General features: G+C 42.4%; 1 protein-coding gene and 1 non-coding gene across 2 annotated transcripts in view; both read right to left on the reverse strand.

The window, feature by feature from the left end:
- The window catches only part of EP300 (EP300 lysine acetyltransferase), a 68,442-nt gene that overhangs the window by 9,212 nt on the left and 42,816 nt on the right, over positions 1–16,414 (reverse strand). The window contains exons 13-27 of the mRNA XM_090272373.1: positions 16,276–16,413; positions 15,277–15,711; positions 13,921–14,100; positions 13,542–13,686; positions 11,538–11,656; positions 10,215–10,454; positions 9,719–9,807; positions 7,710–7,790; positions 5,838–5,894; positions 5,196–5,273; positions 3,349–3,416; positions 2,306–2,456; positions 2,042–2,188; positions 1,317–1,430; positions 382–547 (exon numbers count right to left, since the gene is read on the reverse strand). Of these exons, the coding sequence (XP_090128499.1) occupies positions 382–547; positions 1,317–1,430; positions 2,042–2,188; positions 2,306–2,456; positions 3,349–3,416; positions 5,196–5,273; positions 5,838–5,894; positions 7,710–7,790; positions 9,719–9,807; positions 10,215–10,454; positions 11,538–11,656; positions 13,542–13,686; positions 13,921–14,100; positions 15,277–15,711; positions 16,276–16,413 (2,208 nt within the window). The remainder of the gene's footprint in view (positions 1–381; positions 548–1,316; positions 1,431–2,041; positions 2,189–2,305; positions 2,457–3,348; positions 3,417–5,195; positions 5,274–5,837; positions 5,895–7,709; positions 7,791–9,718; positions 9,808–10,214; positions 10,455–11,537; positions 11,657–13,541; positions 13,687–13,920; positions 14,101–15,276; positions 15,712–16,275; position 16,414) is intronic.
- Positions 2,615–2,722, reverse strand: LOC150010967 (U6 spliceosomal RNA). Its single transcript, XR_016510931.1, has one exon. It is a non-coding gene; the product is annotated as a U6 spliceosomal RNA (small nuclear RNA).

Genomic DNA, 16,414 nt, shown 5'->3' on the forward strand with positions numbered 1-16,414 from the left:
TTCTTTTAATGCGATACCCTGCAATCACAAACGGCCATTAAGAACACAGTACACTTTTAATTAGTCACACATCTCAAACAGAAATCTGTGGATCTAAGACTCTTTGAAAGCCTAATTTTACTGTGAGAAAGTGTGACCACGGAAAAGAAGATGTTACGCGCCGACATACTCAGCTGACTAGATTTAGCAATGAACATTCTGTCGTGTACACTTCATTTTACTAATTCAGGCAAAATAAACCCACTTTACCAAATTAGCGTAATTTTATAAATTACATGCAAGTGGGAGAACAGGAGGTTTCTAAGACAGTTAAGTGACAGACTACAGAGCAGGACACTTAGTAAGTTTCCACTTCTACCACTCCCCAGCCCTTGTCCTGACCTTGTAGTCGTGGACAATTCGCTCGGACACAGACTTGTCAAGCATCTTTTTGTACCACTCCTGCAGTCGCTTGGGCTTGGGTATCTTCTGGTCAGGAGGATGGCAATGGAAGATATAGTCGTCTCCTTCACTGGGGGGACATGCCCAAATATGCCCTGTTGTATAACTAACAACACAGAGAGAGAAGGAACATTCAAGAGAAATGATCATCTAATCAGAGAAGAATGCCACATCTAGGACTACAAGGTGAAGTCAGTAAAGAAACCAGTGACTTCCCCCCAAGACAACACAAAGTATACAGCCCAGCATCAGCTCAAAATTCTGAGGCCAGGACGAGGCATAACCCGGAGCACGAACTATGCACCTCACATTGCCTCCTTCCTCTTAGAGGTTTCCTGGAAGCTAGTTGTTCTTGGAGGATCCAAAAACCCCAAATTTGCATTTAATGACAAAGCAAAGGAAAATGGATCCATTTCAGTAAGAAAGCTAAACAAAATGCACACTGTTAAGAAGAATAACCTGTGAGGTGAGGTGGGGAATATTTTCTAGTACATCTATGTACCTTAAAGAAGGTAAGGACCCAGTCAGACAAATTTTTATTATCTCCAAAACTTTGTTTTTCGTTTTGATATCCAGGGGTAAAAGGATAAAATGCAATGTTCAAGGTTCTGGTCCTAAATGAGAAGCCATCAACCTTGAAATCAAACTGTACGTAACTTCTTCACCGAACACAGTAAAATTAATCTGCGATGGGTGTAACAGCAAAGGCTCTAGAACAGCATTGAAGTTATAGTTCTAGATGAGAAACCAAAGCTGAGAAGACCCCTTAAGTTACATAGTTCCATGTTTTAGTCCACGTCTTACCACACCATCACAGTGGTAAACATTTAAAACCTATTGTTTTAAGAAATGGCATTAGTTATTAATATGCTTACCCTAATTTCTTGACATATTCTAAATATCCAATTAGGATTTCGTAATAGACTGCAGTCCTCAAGCATTTGGGACGGAAGAAATGAACACTATCCAGGTAGGAAATGTATACTCTCCTGTACCAAGCGGGGAGAAAGAAACCAAGTCATATCGTCACATAAGTTCTCATGGCTAAAAACACATTCTCTCCCTTCTGTGCTTTTCCGCTCACCCTGTCAACATGGGATGGTAGTTAGTTAGTTAAAGGACTACACTGTGAGCCCTCTAAGGGAGTTTAACGAGCCCAGAGCTCTAGGGCAGGCTCAGCACTCAGCAGTGCCTGAAACACAGTATATCAGTTGATATTTATGAATCCAAATGTATTCTGCTAGCCCTTATTCTGGCCTTTAATTATTCTGGAAACAAGAAATTCTAAACCATATTCTGTACCTCATTTGCAGGGCACTCATTAGCATATTCTCAGCAAGGTACTTAACACCATTTAGACTTAAGCCCATTTTCTGAAAAAACAGTGAGTGCTTCCCATTCCAGGCTGCCATTCATAACCCTTTTCTTATTACTACGGCCACAGGAAAGCAGTATGGGGCAGTGTTTTGTGATTTTGGTTTACTTCAATACTACGCTCGAGTATTTCCACTTCCAACCAGGCCCATCGCGTCCCTGCCTGTTTTGCCTTGTACCCAGCTGCGCCCCCCACGCACGTTAGGAGCAGCGCTGCCGCGCTCACCTCTGGTTGGGCGGAGGGCAGTCTGAGCCATACTCCTGGACGTGCATGCCGAAGAAGCACAGGTCTACGCCGTCGATCTCCTCAAAGGCAAAGAGGGCTTTGGTTCGGTAGGGAAAGGATTCTGCCATCTCTCCGCTGTCCACAAACCTGCGCAGTTCAGATCAGAGGGAAAAAATCACATCTTGTTCAGGTGCGAATCGTCAGCAGTAACGGGGTGTGAGCAATTGTGGGTCCGTGGGAAAGAAAGGGAAGGTTACTCTGTACCTTGCTTTCATGCCTGGTTTGACTTCCACAGTTTTGTCAGAAGCATGAACGACACGAACAGTGACTTCTCCTGACTCGGGGTGATTCTGTCGCCTCAGAAAGTCGTTCACACGGTTCTCCAGAAAGGTGCCAAGCCTGGTAGATGGCAACCCTAGGAATTTAGAATTTTAAAAGTTCAGTAGTAACCAAGGTACAAATTTATTAGTGTCAGTTTTAAGATTCAGTATCAAATCTCATTTCTGCTTTTTCAATACAGGATTTTGTAAAAAGTATGCAATATAGTCAATACTTAAAAAGCAGCCCCCTCCTACCTCCCCGCAAAACTTTATGAATTTGCATGTCATCCTTGCTCAGGGGCCATGCCAATCTTCTCTTATCGTTCCGAATTTTAGTATAGGTGCAGTTCAAAGCAAGCATGATAATTAATATTTTACATGCTATTTCCCAACTCTTTATTTCAAAAACTTTCCAATTTCAGAAGTTAAAAAATAGAACAAATATCCATATGCACTCTGCCTCAACTGCAAAGGTCATTTTTTAAAAGGCTGGGTATTATGATAAAACTTGCAGGAATAAATGCAACCTGTAGGTCAAGAAAGAATTGCAAAGGCTTTTATGAAACAAAACCAAATGCAATTAAGTTAAATTAATTTTATGATGAAATTTTTGACAACCATTCCTCCCCCAGCCCTCAATTGAAAGATCACGTAGGTCTAAAAAGCAGCCCCTACTAATGGTATGGACAAATATTTCCACACCTGGCCCCCACTAAGAAATGCCACAAATATGGAGAAATGCAGAAACAAGGAAAGCAGATTCTGCATTTTACAAATCTTCATTCTTGAAAATGTTTTTCTTAGGTCTAACAAATTTCACACCAAAAAGTACACTACAGTTCAGTTCTAAGTACATTATTAAAAAGTTACTTATTTTTAGTTTGGTTAAATATTTTAAATAAGGTTGAAACAAACCAATACATCTTATAGCTTATTCTTAACTATGCTTCAGTTTTGCCGAGATGTACCTGTGAGAATAAAACTTACTTTTAGCAGAAAACTTATTTTCTTTCCTAGTTCGTGCAGTTTTCTTTAAACAGCCATCACAAATAAACCTAAAATGTAAACCAAGACATTGCTTAAAAACTTAAAAGATGTAAAGTAATGAATACTACACAATCTACCTTATGTATGTATAAAGTTAAAATTTGAAGGATGACCTGGGAGAAATATTTCTAAATATATGACTAAGAGTTAATACAAACAATATACGAAGAGCCCATAGATACGATTTACCACAACAAAAGAAAAATTTAAAAAAGGGGTGTGTGTGTCCTAATTGAGAAACAGGCAAAAGACACGAAGAAATGTTAAGGCCATATAAACTGGCTCACATGTGACAAGATGATGGATTAGGTTAAGACAGGAATAATAACTGTGGTTTCTGTACAATCACAGTGGAAGAATTCCATGTGCTACTGATAAGTATGTAAGTACGCATGCTCAGAAGGAGTACCAATAGATTTAAAATGTACATTCTTTTTGTTCCTGCAATTACATAAGGATGTGTATATATGCTTCATTTCTTTAAAAAAACAACTTTTATTTAAAGAAGATTTTATTATTTTTTAGAAAGAGGGGGAAGTGAGGGAGAAACAGGGAGAGAAACACTAAGTGGTTGCCTCTGGGGACCTGGCCCGTAACCCATGCATGCGCCCTGGTTGGGAATCGAGTGAGTAACGATTTGGTTCACAGGCTGGCACACAATCCACTGAGCCACACCAGCCAGGGATATATGCTTAATTTCTTACAAAAATGTGGAAAGTCATCAGCCAGCTGATCTGAAATTGCAAGAATCACTGCCAGTCTCTTAATTATTCTCACCCACTGTGAAAGTAAGAACACTAAAAACTCATACCTAAAGACAAGCCATATAAACATCGACTACTACAATTTTCCTGTGTTATTTTCTGGATATTTGTTAGCTTCCTCTTTCTTGTGACCTTCAAACCAATAATCCAAGGAAAGAGCAGAACACTGTAGGCAGCAATCCCATGCTAACGAGTCACTTGATGCACAGACACCCCTCCCTTGGAACAGGGCTGGGATCAGCTCCATTCCTGCAGGCTGAGCGGTGGCCCACAGCAGTAGCAGACTGCAGTGTCCCCAGTGGATACAAACCTACTCATTGCTGTTCTGGTCACTGATGATGTGCAGCTTGGGCAACTACGTGGGAAATACTGAGAAACAGAACTTGGGGCCCAGGAATAGCTAGTTACCTGAAGTCTGCAGTCACCTGACGCAACTCTTAACTCTCACTGGACTACAGCCATGTAACTTCTTACCACAGACATTAAACTCATTGTCCAACCCCCAAAATATGGTTAAATCAAATCCCAACCAGGGCTGCTACTTAATAAATATACTATTCACAGTGTGAGGTTTCCTCAGAGAGAGAAATAGAGGTGTTCCCTTGTCACCTTCCAATCAATCTTAATTTTTCTATTGCATTAGAGTAAACATTCAAAACCTGGCAAATTTAATTGCATCTAAGACCTCCTTGCTAGTTTCCAGGCACTAGAGATTTCTTGTTACCTCTACTGATAAATCTTTCAAAAGGATTTAGTTTTGATGTAAAAAAGATCACAAAATAATTTAAAATACAAACCAGTAGAATATCTGCATATGGATGAAAACAATGCATGCACGTAAGAGAAAGATCTACATTTTTCGATTCTAGGCTACTTAATGTTTTAAATCTGGATTTTCATTATCTTTTTCCAATCCGAAGAACAATTTTTAGTAACTCTGAAGATACGATATAATCACTGCAAAGACAAAAACTCACTAAGACTCACGATGAACAAAGGCTAGAGAAAATATTGATGTCTCACCCCGATGGCCAGATGATCTCATGATGAAGAACACAGATCTGATGCATCTTTCTCCCACACTCTGTACATTCAACAAACCTGGAAATTAAAAACAGGGAAAAATCAAAAGACTTGAAATAATAGTTTTAAAAAGTCTTTAATTTTTTAAAAGCTCTTTAGTGTTAGAGGTAAATTTCAAGAGAAATTAAGTTCGGCTATTAAATGTGAACACTGTAAACGTGACTGTGGAAAAGCAGTAAAAAGAGGAGGATCATTGCTGTGAAACTTCCAAAAGAGTCTGACACCACCCGAGCTATTCTAGGAATGCCTAAAACACGGGTACCTCTCAGCGTTCCAAAAGGCCTCGCCTCCAAGGAGGGGCTGTGAACGTGTCTGGAAATGTGGAGAACGGGCAGAGCGCGCCCAGGCACTCCCCTGAGCCTACGTAACGCCGGGGCAAGGTGGATGCAGTGAGGTGTAAACGAGTACGCGCTGTCCCGCGGACGTCCCCACCCTGCCATCCGTGTGAGCTGTACGGTACGTAGACTCGGCCCAAGTATACAGAATTGTCTCCCTGGCCATGCAAACTAAGAAAATCAAAGGAGGAAGAAAATCCCAAGTCTATTGACGCAGTGAACTGACTATTCAAGGACGAGTACTTACAGTTCAGGATCCAGTGTGTCATTTTTCCTCTTGGAAAACTGTTCTTTATTTATCGTACTAAGGAGAGAAGAGGGGAAAAAATGAGAAAAAAGCAGGATAGAAAGATGAGTGCTCTGACCACTGTTCTAACCCAAGAAATAAATTTCATACTGTAAATGGATTATTTAAGACTTCTGAAAGACACTGAGGTTATATTAGGTGCATTCTTGGCTCCCACAAAATGCATATTTACATAAAGTAATACTTATATTTTTGGAACTGGATAGGCCAGGAAGAACTAGAAATATGAGTTCATTCTTCTTTTTCTTTTTTAAATCTTGCCTGCTACTCTTATTACATATTTATGCCTTTCAATAGTTTAATGTTCCTAGACTAAACTATAAAAAATGGTGTGTATAGAGGAAGCTAAAGCACTATATAAAAATAAGACTCATTTTTCAGGAAACTCTAGCCAAACAACTTTTTATATTAATAGGAATTTCAATATTGAAAACACCTATTTCAGTGTTAAAGGGTAAAACTTAGTTATTTTATATTATGCATTTTAAAATTTCCCCACGGCCTCCACCCACACTCACAGCCTCACAAAGAGCGAGCAGAGGCTGATCATTCTCTACCTAGAAATAAACTTCAGGGGCCCGATTCTGACTACTCTGATTCTTCCTCACAAAAATGACATTGCCACATTTAAACTGCTTCCTGCTACTCACAGCCCAGAGATAATAACACCCCTCGACAAGGCCTAAGGCCTTGCTACACAAAGTGTACTCTGAGGACCAGCAGCACAGAGGACCTTGTTAGTAACACAGACCCCCTGGCCCACTACGCTCCGAAGAATCGGAAGGGGTGTCTACACTCTTCAGAGTCGGACAGGCACTGTCCTAAGGTCTGGAGCACACGCTAAGACACTCAACAGCACCCACAGTAAGGCTGCCTTCCTGTCCTGTAGCAGGGAACCCTAGCTAGAGCTGCCTTCCCTTGTAAGGCTCCAGGGGACCAGTATCTGCTCCCCAGGTTGATACCTGGCTCTGTGTGGTACTTCAGTGGTAACTGATGTTAAAGTACAACTTCAAAACCCAATTTGGAAAAATTAGCCAGTTTTTCTCAGAAACCCTGTTTTACTAGTACCATAACAATTGTATACTTTCTGAAATGTTCTGAACTGCTTCTGTTTATCAGAGGTTAAACTGGAAAAAAAGCGGATTAAAAGTACACCAAACCTTTCTTTCTAAAAAGTCCCAATTTGAAAAACACTGTCTAAATCTGAGATTAGAAGTATGATAAGACAGTTCAGGATATGTCAGAGAATTTCTCTTGGCATTTACCAAAAAATAAGGGCTTTTAAGATACAAAAGGTTGCCCAAGTCCCTAAGTCATTCAAACGAACTCCTAAAACCCAAACGTTGTTCAATGATATTCACATTTATAATAATTTCTGTAATAATCTATGTAAGGTTTTGTTCAATTCCCCTCAAACTCAAAACAGTTAATAATGAAATTCCTTTGCATTAAAACTTTCAGGAGAGAAGGCGATTATTCCCTTGTAACAGAAATCTATCTGAAACGACCCTCAGGGCTGATGTATTCTCTCTACCAGCGCTGTTACTGACGGAAATGCTCTCTACCTCTGCTGACCACTATGGCAGCCACTAGCCACAGATGTCTACTGAGCACCTGATACGTGGCTATGCAAGTGAGAAACAATTTTAAATTTTATTTACTTTTAAACAATTTGTATTTAAGTAGGCACCCGTGGCTGATGGCCACCACACTGGAGAGAGTAACACAGGACCACTTAGAAGCCTAAGCGTATTCACCTGATGACAAACTGAGAAATAAGACGGCACTTTCCAAAATAATGCAGCTACTTACGTTTGAGGCTGGGAAGGGTCATCCCCCAAAGAAACGCTCTCCCCTTGGATTTCATTGAAACACTTCTCACAGAAATGATACCTGTCGGCAAGAAGGCCATACTGGGGTGAACTGTTCCGTTCACACAACACAGCCCAAGCCAAGCAACGAAGCCACCAATCACAGCAGGCCAAGGAGGGGGGCGGGAGCAGAGAGCAGGTCATCAACGGCGACAAGGACATTCAATGATGCAGATTTATGGGCCCCACAGTAGGGGTTTTTTTTGATTTTTTTGCAATCAAAGCCAAGTGCAGACAACGACAAGCATGAGGGAGAAAAAAAAAACACAAAACAAACGAGGCAATGAGGGGTCGCAGGACAAGAAGAACATAAGGCAGGACGAGACAACACAGAGCAGAGAGCCAAGGCAAAGCACAGATTAGCATCGGGTCTCTCAAATGGGATCACAAGCAGCAAATGACTACAGCAAATAAAACAAAACGAGTTTCACTTACACAGACCCACACCCTTTCATTTTAGTAATTAAGCTAACTTATGCAAATAACCGAAGAAGAAAAGAGGATAAAAATACTAAGGGGAGAAGAACTGCCGTCCTGTTGCCTAGCCATCACACACACTTCTCCCCATTCCAACATAAATAAATAATAAAATAAAATCCACCGTGGATAAAGTACCAGGGAACAAATCTTTCAAAAACAACTGTGGGTTGGGAAAAATTTTTTCTTTTTGATCTCAAGGAAGCAACATAAGCAAAAATAATGTTTTTCAATGAAGTCTGCACCAACAGTTAAATACTGATTGTAACCATCAACCGACATATAGTTAAAAAGGCAGTGGTCAGTGCAAGTACCTGATTACATATTCCTTGGTACAGAGATTACAAACACTGTAGATAGATGTTAAAAATCAAAAAAAAAAAAAAAAAAAAAAGGCATGAATGTTAAGACTGTAGCATGAGAAAAGTTTTATGTTGGTTGTTACTTGCGTTTCTGAACATACGGTGCTTAAAACAACTTGAGACCCACTTTTTATTGAGTAAAAATCTATGGATCCTACGGACTACAAAGCACTGAGTGCACCTGACTTTTTGTAAATAAAACAAAAAGTTTAAGTGCCTCTTTCAAAGCCAGAAATGCACCTGCAGCACACAAGTTCAGCCAAAACCGCCCCCACGCGCTTGTTTTTATCAGAGAAGTAGGAAGTCTCGGCTGTCCGGCCTCGCTACCGCTGTCCAGGGCCCAAAGCAGCCCCCCGTCACTGGAGACAGGAGACAAGTGACGGTTAACATCGCTTAGGGAGGGACATTTTTATAATCAGAGCCACTGTTGGGAAGGTGAAAACGAGGCAGGAGCACCTCGTCTATTAGAACGCCACCATCCACTGCCACGTGCAGGTCTTTGTCAGTTAACAGTCTGCAGTTACTTTGGGAGGCGTTCCTTCCTATTTGCCGAGCAGAGGCAAAGCAAACACTCCGGAACCCTCGTTCCCATGGACATCAAAACCTACTCAGGAACAGACAGCACACAAGAGAAACCGTCTCAGTAAGACACAGCTGGCTAACAGACTCTGGGTCAAACGCTCCCTCCGTAGTTTTGGGGAACGGGGGGAGCCAGCAGCCACTTCCAGACAAGCGGAAGGACGGGTTGGTTAGAGAAATCTCCGTTTTGCCTGAGACTGTGGGGAGCTCTGAGGGACAGTGGGAAGAGCAGCGAGGCCTGGGATGTAATCCCAACCTATGCCACCAACTCACAAGGTTGTTCAACTTCCTTAGGCCTTGGGTTCTCGCCTTTTATATTGTTATAAACCAGGGCCCAGACATCTGCCGCAAGGCTACTTTCCGCCAGAAAATTGTGTCATTCCACAAAGGCAAATGGCAAAGACCAGAACTTGTGCTGTACAGTTGTTTCCAAGCAAATCACACACGAACCATGACCGTATGTGTGCTGGTCCATCTGCATGCACTCTAGACAAGCAGACACATGGACCATGGGCCACACGGTCAAACTTACCTGTTCTGGTAACTGTAGTATGTGGCATCACGAGGGATTGTACATAACTGCTTGCCATAGCAGCAGAGTGTCTGTGGAGAAAATTCCAACTGCAAAAGAAACCATTCATTACATAGTACACAGGCCTGAAGGACAAGCTAGAATAGTTACATCGACAAATTGAAAAACAAGTCAGCGAAGCCTTAGTTCTCAGTAATGTTAACGAAAACGGACTGTTTCCAAGACAGGACACAGAACTGAAACCACTGTAGTTTACTAATGTATTATTTCACCACTGTGAGTAGACTTAACAATCCTCCTCCCCCCACATTTGTTGAAGAGCTCAGCAGGACCAGAGGAGTTTAATGTGACGTGGCATGCACAGGTACACTAGTACATGACAGGCAGTATGCACCCACAGGGGGTTCAAGATCAAGTCCCTACCCCTGATGAGCTTGTAACCCGATGATTCAGGCTTCTAATTAGTATGTTTTCAACCCAAGTTTCATCTTCTTACCTTTCTGCCACAACAATATCCAAGACTTTGCATGACGGGGTCAATTTCTTGCTCAAAGACTTCAGACAGCTTGGAACAGTACTTGTACACCCGCGACGTTTTCCGGTTATACAGCCATGCGTTGTTGAACATGAGCCAAATGTCATCCACGTACTGCCAGGGCTCCTGGTACTGTCCCGTGTCTAACTTCCTCTTGATGGTAGACAGATCCATGGGGCTCTTCACAATATCAAAGTAATCCTAGGACATTTGACACCAAACAGTATTACACAAATATTTAAGGTAGACGGGCGTAGCTCCCTATCAGCACTGCTGAGTCTCTGGGCTGTCTCCATGTGGGAAGAGCTCCCGGACATCCGACACTGCTTTAAATCGTTAGTCTGCAGGGACAGGACGCAGCTCAGAGGGCAGAGAGATTAAGAGCTACCACAGCCTTTCCATACGCAGGCTGATGGTCTCCTGAAGCAAGTCCAGGTGCTTTACCACATAACATATGTGCAATCAGTTCAAAGCCCCTTAAGATTTTAGTGCTAGAAGGAACCTACGATGAGGAAATTAAGTCCAGAGAATATCAATGATCCATCTAAGGCTACATAAAAATATGTGTGTGCTGGGTGGGGGCGAGCGACGGCGGTGGGTGCAGGAACTCCTAACAAATTTCTATCCCACGAATCACTCCATTGCCTTGTTCAGTACCACTTAAAATCCTCAAATGAAACCTGCTAGCATCCTGGTGTGTAAAGGCAACTTTAGAAGCAGATGAAGCCAATTAGGGTCCAGCTTCTCTATCACGAACTGCTACTCAAGTGATTAACCCAAATGTCTACAACAAATGAACGGGTCAAGAAAATGTGGTGTAGCCATACAAAGGAACACTGCTTGGCCATAAAAAGAAATGAAATACTGACTCGTGCTACAAAATGGATGAACCTTGAAAACATTATGCTAAGTGAAAGAGGCCATCACAAAGAACCACATGTTGAATGACCCCATTTAATGAAATGACCAGAACAGACAAATCCAGAGACAGAAAGCAGACTACTGGTTGACTGGGGGCAGTGGCAGTGGCGGTTGTGAAAGAAATGGGGAGTGACTGCTTATGGGTGTGGGGTTTCTCTCATGGACTGATTAAAATGACCCCAAACTGACTGTGGTGATGGTTACACAATTCTGTGAATACAGAAAAACCACAAAACTGTACAATTTAAATGAATGACTCGCACAATGTTTGAATTATATCTGAATGAAGATGTTAACAAAAAACCCCCAAAAACCCAAGCAAACAAAATCAAAAGTACAGTATCTATACCACCACATACTTACAGGAATTCCTAAAAGTTGAGGGTCCACAGGCTGACGAAAGGGAAGGGATTCCGGATCCTGTCGGTAAAGTGCCTCCAATGTTGGCATCAGTGCCTGACGTAATTCTTCTGGTTTGAAAACTTAAAGAGTACATTTGAAATTAGATATCAATTAACCAAAAGGAGAAAAAAAGGTTCAGGTCAAAACTATGAAAAGATCTCAATAATCACAAAATACAAAATTGCCTACACTGTGCCCATGGAAGCATCACTAAGGATGCATTTTCTCTTTCTAATTCCTGGTCTGCTTTGGGCAGCACCTTCAAAACATGTCTAGTCACCTTTAAATATCTTTTACGGCTCAGTTAATACTGCAGACAGAAATTTAGTTAAGATGGCATTGACCACGTAGAAAAAGAATCTCAAGCTTTCTTAAAATTTATGAAGAGACTTGTCAAAATAATATTCCGAAAGATACTGGTGACAGGAGGGGGGTGCTGTCAAGCAAGAATATACAGAACTCATTCAAGTCTTGATATCAGTGTCCAGCAAGCCGGAGGCTGGCCTGGGCACTGTCTTATCGCTGAAGGAATCAGAAGCACGGGAGTGTCCCTCAGTATGTCTTAGAGCTTGGGAGGAACACAGTTACAATTTTAACAGCAAGTTTGGTTAAAGGCTAAGGAAGCAGAACTGAATTGTTATTGCCAGAACAATGGACTCTGTTAACCAAATTATGTTCAAATGGGTTTCAGTATGTTTCCCGAAAGTCAGGAAAGATTTGCAGGTGTGTCCTAAATGGCATCAATTTAAGCTATCACTCACTCTCTTTAGGAGGGTGTATTTGTTAGCACGTTAGGTATTTTTCACTTCATTGTGGGGATTGCCAAGAAAAAAAAAAAAAAAAAACAGACTAGACAGGCTTCTTTGTCCATCATACTTATTTGTACTCAAACAGAATTTGAGCAAACTTGTGAGGTCAACTTTTTAAATATATTTATTTATTTATTTATTTAAAGAGAAAGGGAGATTTATAGACAGAAACATCCATTTGTTGTTCCACTTATTTATGCATCATCGGTTGCTTCTTGTCTGTGCCCTGACCTGGGATCAAACCCACAACCTTGGCGTATTGGGATGACACTCTAATCAACGAGGTACCTGGCCGGTGCGAGATTGCCTGTTTTAAAGAGAGAATCCTACTAGTAAGGCTGGGTCTGTTGTAGCCTCCGTTAAAATAACATGTCAATATATAATATTTTAAATGAAAATGAAATTTTAACCCCAACATTTTAATGTATTAATGGAACACTTCTATATACATCACCTCCAAGCGCCAGGAGACTCTCTCTTGGAGGAAAGTCCTAAGTGTGCCACTGAAGAGGTCACCAGAGCTGCAGTAAGCTCTAGTCCTAGTTAATTTCTGTGGGAATTACTTGAGTTTCACACCGTGTTAATAAGCAGTTGCTTACTCGACTTGATTCATCAATATTTAGCAGAATGGTTCAAAACAGAGACTCTACTAGCCTACTTGGGTTCACTTACTAGCTGAGTAAGCTGGGGCCAGTTATTTAACCTTGCTGAGCCTCAGTTTTCCAGCCTGTATAATGGGATCAATAGCCTCGGAATTTTCATAGTTATCAGATGCAAGAATGCAGGTGTGTGACAACAAAGCCTGATGTACAGAAGGTTAACAATAAATGTTGTTATTGCTATTACTTTCAGCATTTCATCAATTCCTAATTTCTCTCCTCTGAAAAAGACAGTTTTGATAGGGTGTTAACCAGCCAATCCTGGAGAAATGAGCGGTATGACCGACCCAGTGATTCCAGGAAGCAAATATACCTTAAACAAAATCAATATATTATTTTCCAACACTAGTTAATGAAGAGACCAGGCCAAGGGCTCCAAGATTAATAAAATCACATTAAAGTCAATTTCCAAGGCCCAAGAGGCCCGATGCCTGATCCCCTTCTTTTCAAGCTCTTTGGTGTTCCCCTGCCTCCAAAACACAGCTTAAGAAACTTACTCTTCTTTTTTGACTGTCCTGGGGCTGGAGATGACTGGGTAACTGAAGTACTTGGCTGGTCTTCCTCCTCTTTTATCTCAGTTTTTAATTCAGCGCCTCTCTCTTCTGTTTCTGTAGGCTCCACTTTACAGTCTTCTGCTTTAGTCTGAAAGGCCAGGTAGGTATGTCAGTTTTCCAAAGACACGGGACAGGATGCAGAAGACCACCGTCTTACTCCGCCCCCACCCCCCTTGCCTCCCGTGGACACGTCTCAAGACCCTTTTCTCACATGGAAATCAATGAAATGAGATCTAATTATCCGAAGACTTTCCTGTACCATGTTTAACTCGGTTCCTAGACTGAATTCCTAACCAAATAGCAGCAGCTGTCCTACTCTCACCTGTGGAATATCCTCTGGCTGAGCATCGGCTGGCTCTGGTTGATCCACTTCCATCTTAGTCTCCATTTTCACTTCCTGTGAAGGCTGTTTCTCAGGAATGGCCTGAGAGCTCACTTCTGTGCTACTAGTAGACGGAGGGTTTGAGACCTGCCCCTCAATGCTTACAGCTGGCTGGGAGAGCTGGGTGGAGACGGGGGAGAAACACAGAGAGTTGGCGCATTACACAACCAGAATAGCGGGATGGCATGATGAACCCCATTCCTAGGCTGGTACCATCAGACCCACGTATTGTGCTTTCGCTTCCTGCCTATTTCACCCCCTTGTAGTAAATTATGCTTTTAGAACAGGATATGGAGGACTTAAAGTGCTGGCCGACTGGCTGCACATACAAGAACCATCCATGGCCCTCTGGTGACCACCATTCTGTGGCATGTGTGCGAGGTGGAGGTTTCAGATGACTGCCTAGAGGAGCTCACAGTTACAGAGAAATGGGAAGGAAAAAAAGGACAACTGGCTACCTCGTTTTGTTTCTACCTTGTCCTTAGGAAAAGTTCCACACGTACAAAAAATCAGACGACAATGAACCCTCATACCAAGTGGCTGTTTGGAATATTCAAACCCTAGTGGGATAACTACGCGTTTCTTACTTTTTTCTAAGTCTTCCACTAAGAAACTTTTGTAAGGAGAGCTTAGTATTTTCAGGAACTACCTTACATGGAATAAAATCATGTTTCCTTTCTGCACTCAGCCCTTTTTGCCCATCAGAGGCTAGGACTCAGTAGTATCTGACAAGCAGAAGGTTCTCAGCCGTCACACACAGAACTCTATCAGTAAGGCTGCAGCTGTCAGATGGGAATTTAGCTTTCTGCCACATATATACGACGAACCTCTCACAAGGAAGCTACAAATGTTCTAGGCGCATACTCTTCTCACTTTAGATCATCATTTTCTAACCTTGGCTAGGACCGGACACCCATGCTGTTTGTTCACTTGCTCTCAAATACTACAGCTCAGACCATTTGAAAAAGATTTTAAAAAATTTATGTGAGTGTACTAAATGTATTATCGACTCTCCTTTTGTGGTCCCCCTTACATGTCGTAAAGCCTCAGAATATAGCACAAACCATAGCAGGGTCAACATCAGACCTAAACAAAATTTTTGCACTACTTCTGTGCTAGGTGCAGGAAAAAGAAACAGAAGAGGGAAAGAAAGAAAAGAAAGGGAAAGCAAGCCCCTAAATGGGAAGACAACAGAAAGAGATGAAATAGCAGAGAATAAAAATAACTTGGCACAGAAGGACTTGGGCACCACGGTACAGCTGCAACGATCCGGCCCGACCCCAAGCCCCTGCTTACGGGGGTGGCAGGCTGCGGAGGCAGCAGCGGGGCCGTCGGCGTGGGGACGGACGCCGATGTGCTCTGCTGCGACAGAGGCTGCTGCGGCGGCTGGTCCGCTGGCGCGGCCGCGGGAAGCGAAGGCTGCACTTGGGGAGGGAGCTGCGTCGGTGGTGTAGGCGTCTGCCTTGGAGGGGGGTGGAGGGCCTGGGACTGCGGTCCCGGTGGCATGGCTGGGGGTGTAGGAACGGGGGCCGGCATCGCTGTTGCTGGTGGCTGCTGAACCCCTATGCTTGGGGGAGTATGGTGAGGGGTGGGGGTGCGACTAGGGACAGGAGAGGGTGAATTCTGATGCAGAGCTGGTTGAGGGAGAGGGGGACAGTGAATGTGGCTCCCTTGAGACCCTGGAGGCATTATAGGTGAGTTCACAGGGCAGGAAGAACTGGACATTTGTGCCTGTTAAAAGGAAAAACATAAGATAATTAAAAAGAGAATTAAAGAAATATTTACATAGGCAGGTTATATGCATTTAAGGACACAAACTGATTAAGCAGAAGATGACAAGGAACGCCTCCAATTTACAATGTGATAAAAACCCCTGATGGGGGCCATATATCTGGATAACACAGTAAAATTAGTAGATTTCTAAAAACGGAGCAGAGGGTCTCGGTCACTGCACAGGCTTGGGACAGATGAGTACAGTGTTTTCTGGCCTTCCTATGCTCTCTTCTGCTAGAGTTCTTCCTTCTGCATGAAAGCGGTCACTAAGGTTTCCTTTTAAAGTGTTCACTACTTTAAAGAAACGGTTAAAACTATCAATTTAACTTCTTTTCTAGTTTGTTAATAACAGGTTTATGCTACAGATTAATCTCTTAATTGTCTCTAACTGTTCATATTAAAAACTTAAAAAACATCATTTACTCTCAACCACTATTTGCTACTACCCTTCCCTGTAAAAAACCTAGATCAGAGTTTTCAAGAATCATACAAACAGGTAAGAAAACCCACTGTGAGACGTACTTGAGATACCGGTGCCTGACCGCCAGTCGGAGCCAAAGGCATATTCGTTACATTCATTCCCTGTGCTGGGTACGGAGCCTGGGGCAGGAACTGGCTCTGGCTGGAAGGCTGCTGCATTCGAGGCCCGTAGCCCATAGGC

This window comes from Furipterus horrens, unplaced genomic scaffold, assembly GCF_987537825.1.
Source record: "Furipterus horrens unplaced genomic scaffold, mFurHor1.1.pri manual_scaffold_4, whole genome shotgun sequence".
NCBI lineage: Eukaryota > Metazoa > Chordata > Mammalia > Chiroptera > Furipteridae > Furipterus > Furipterus horrens.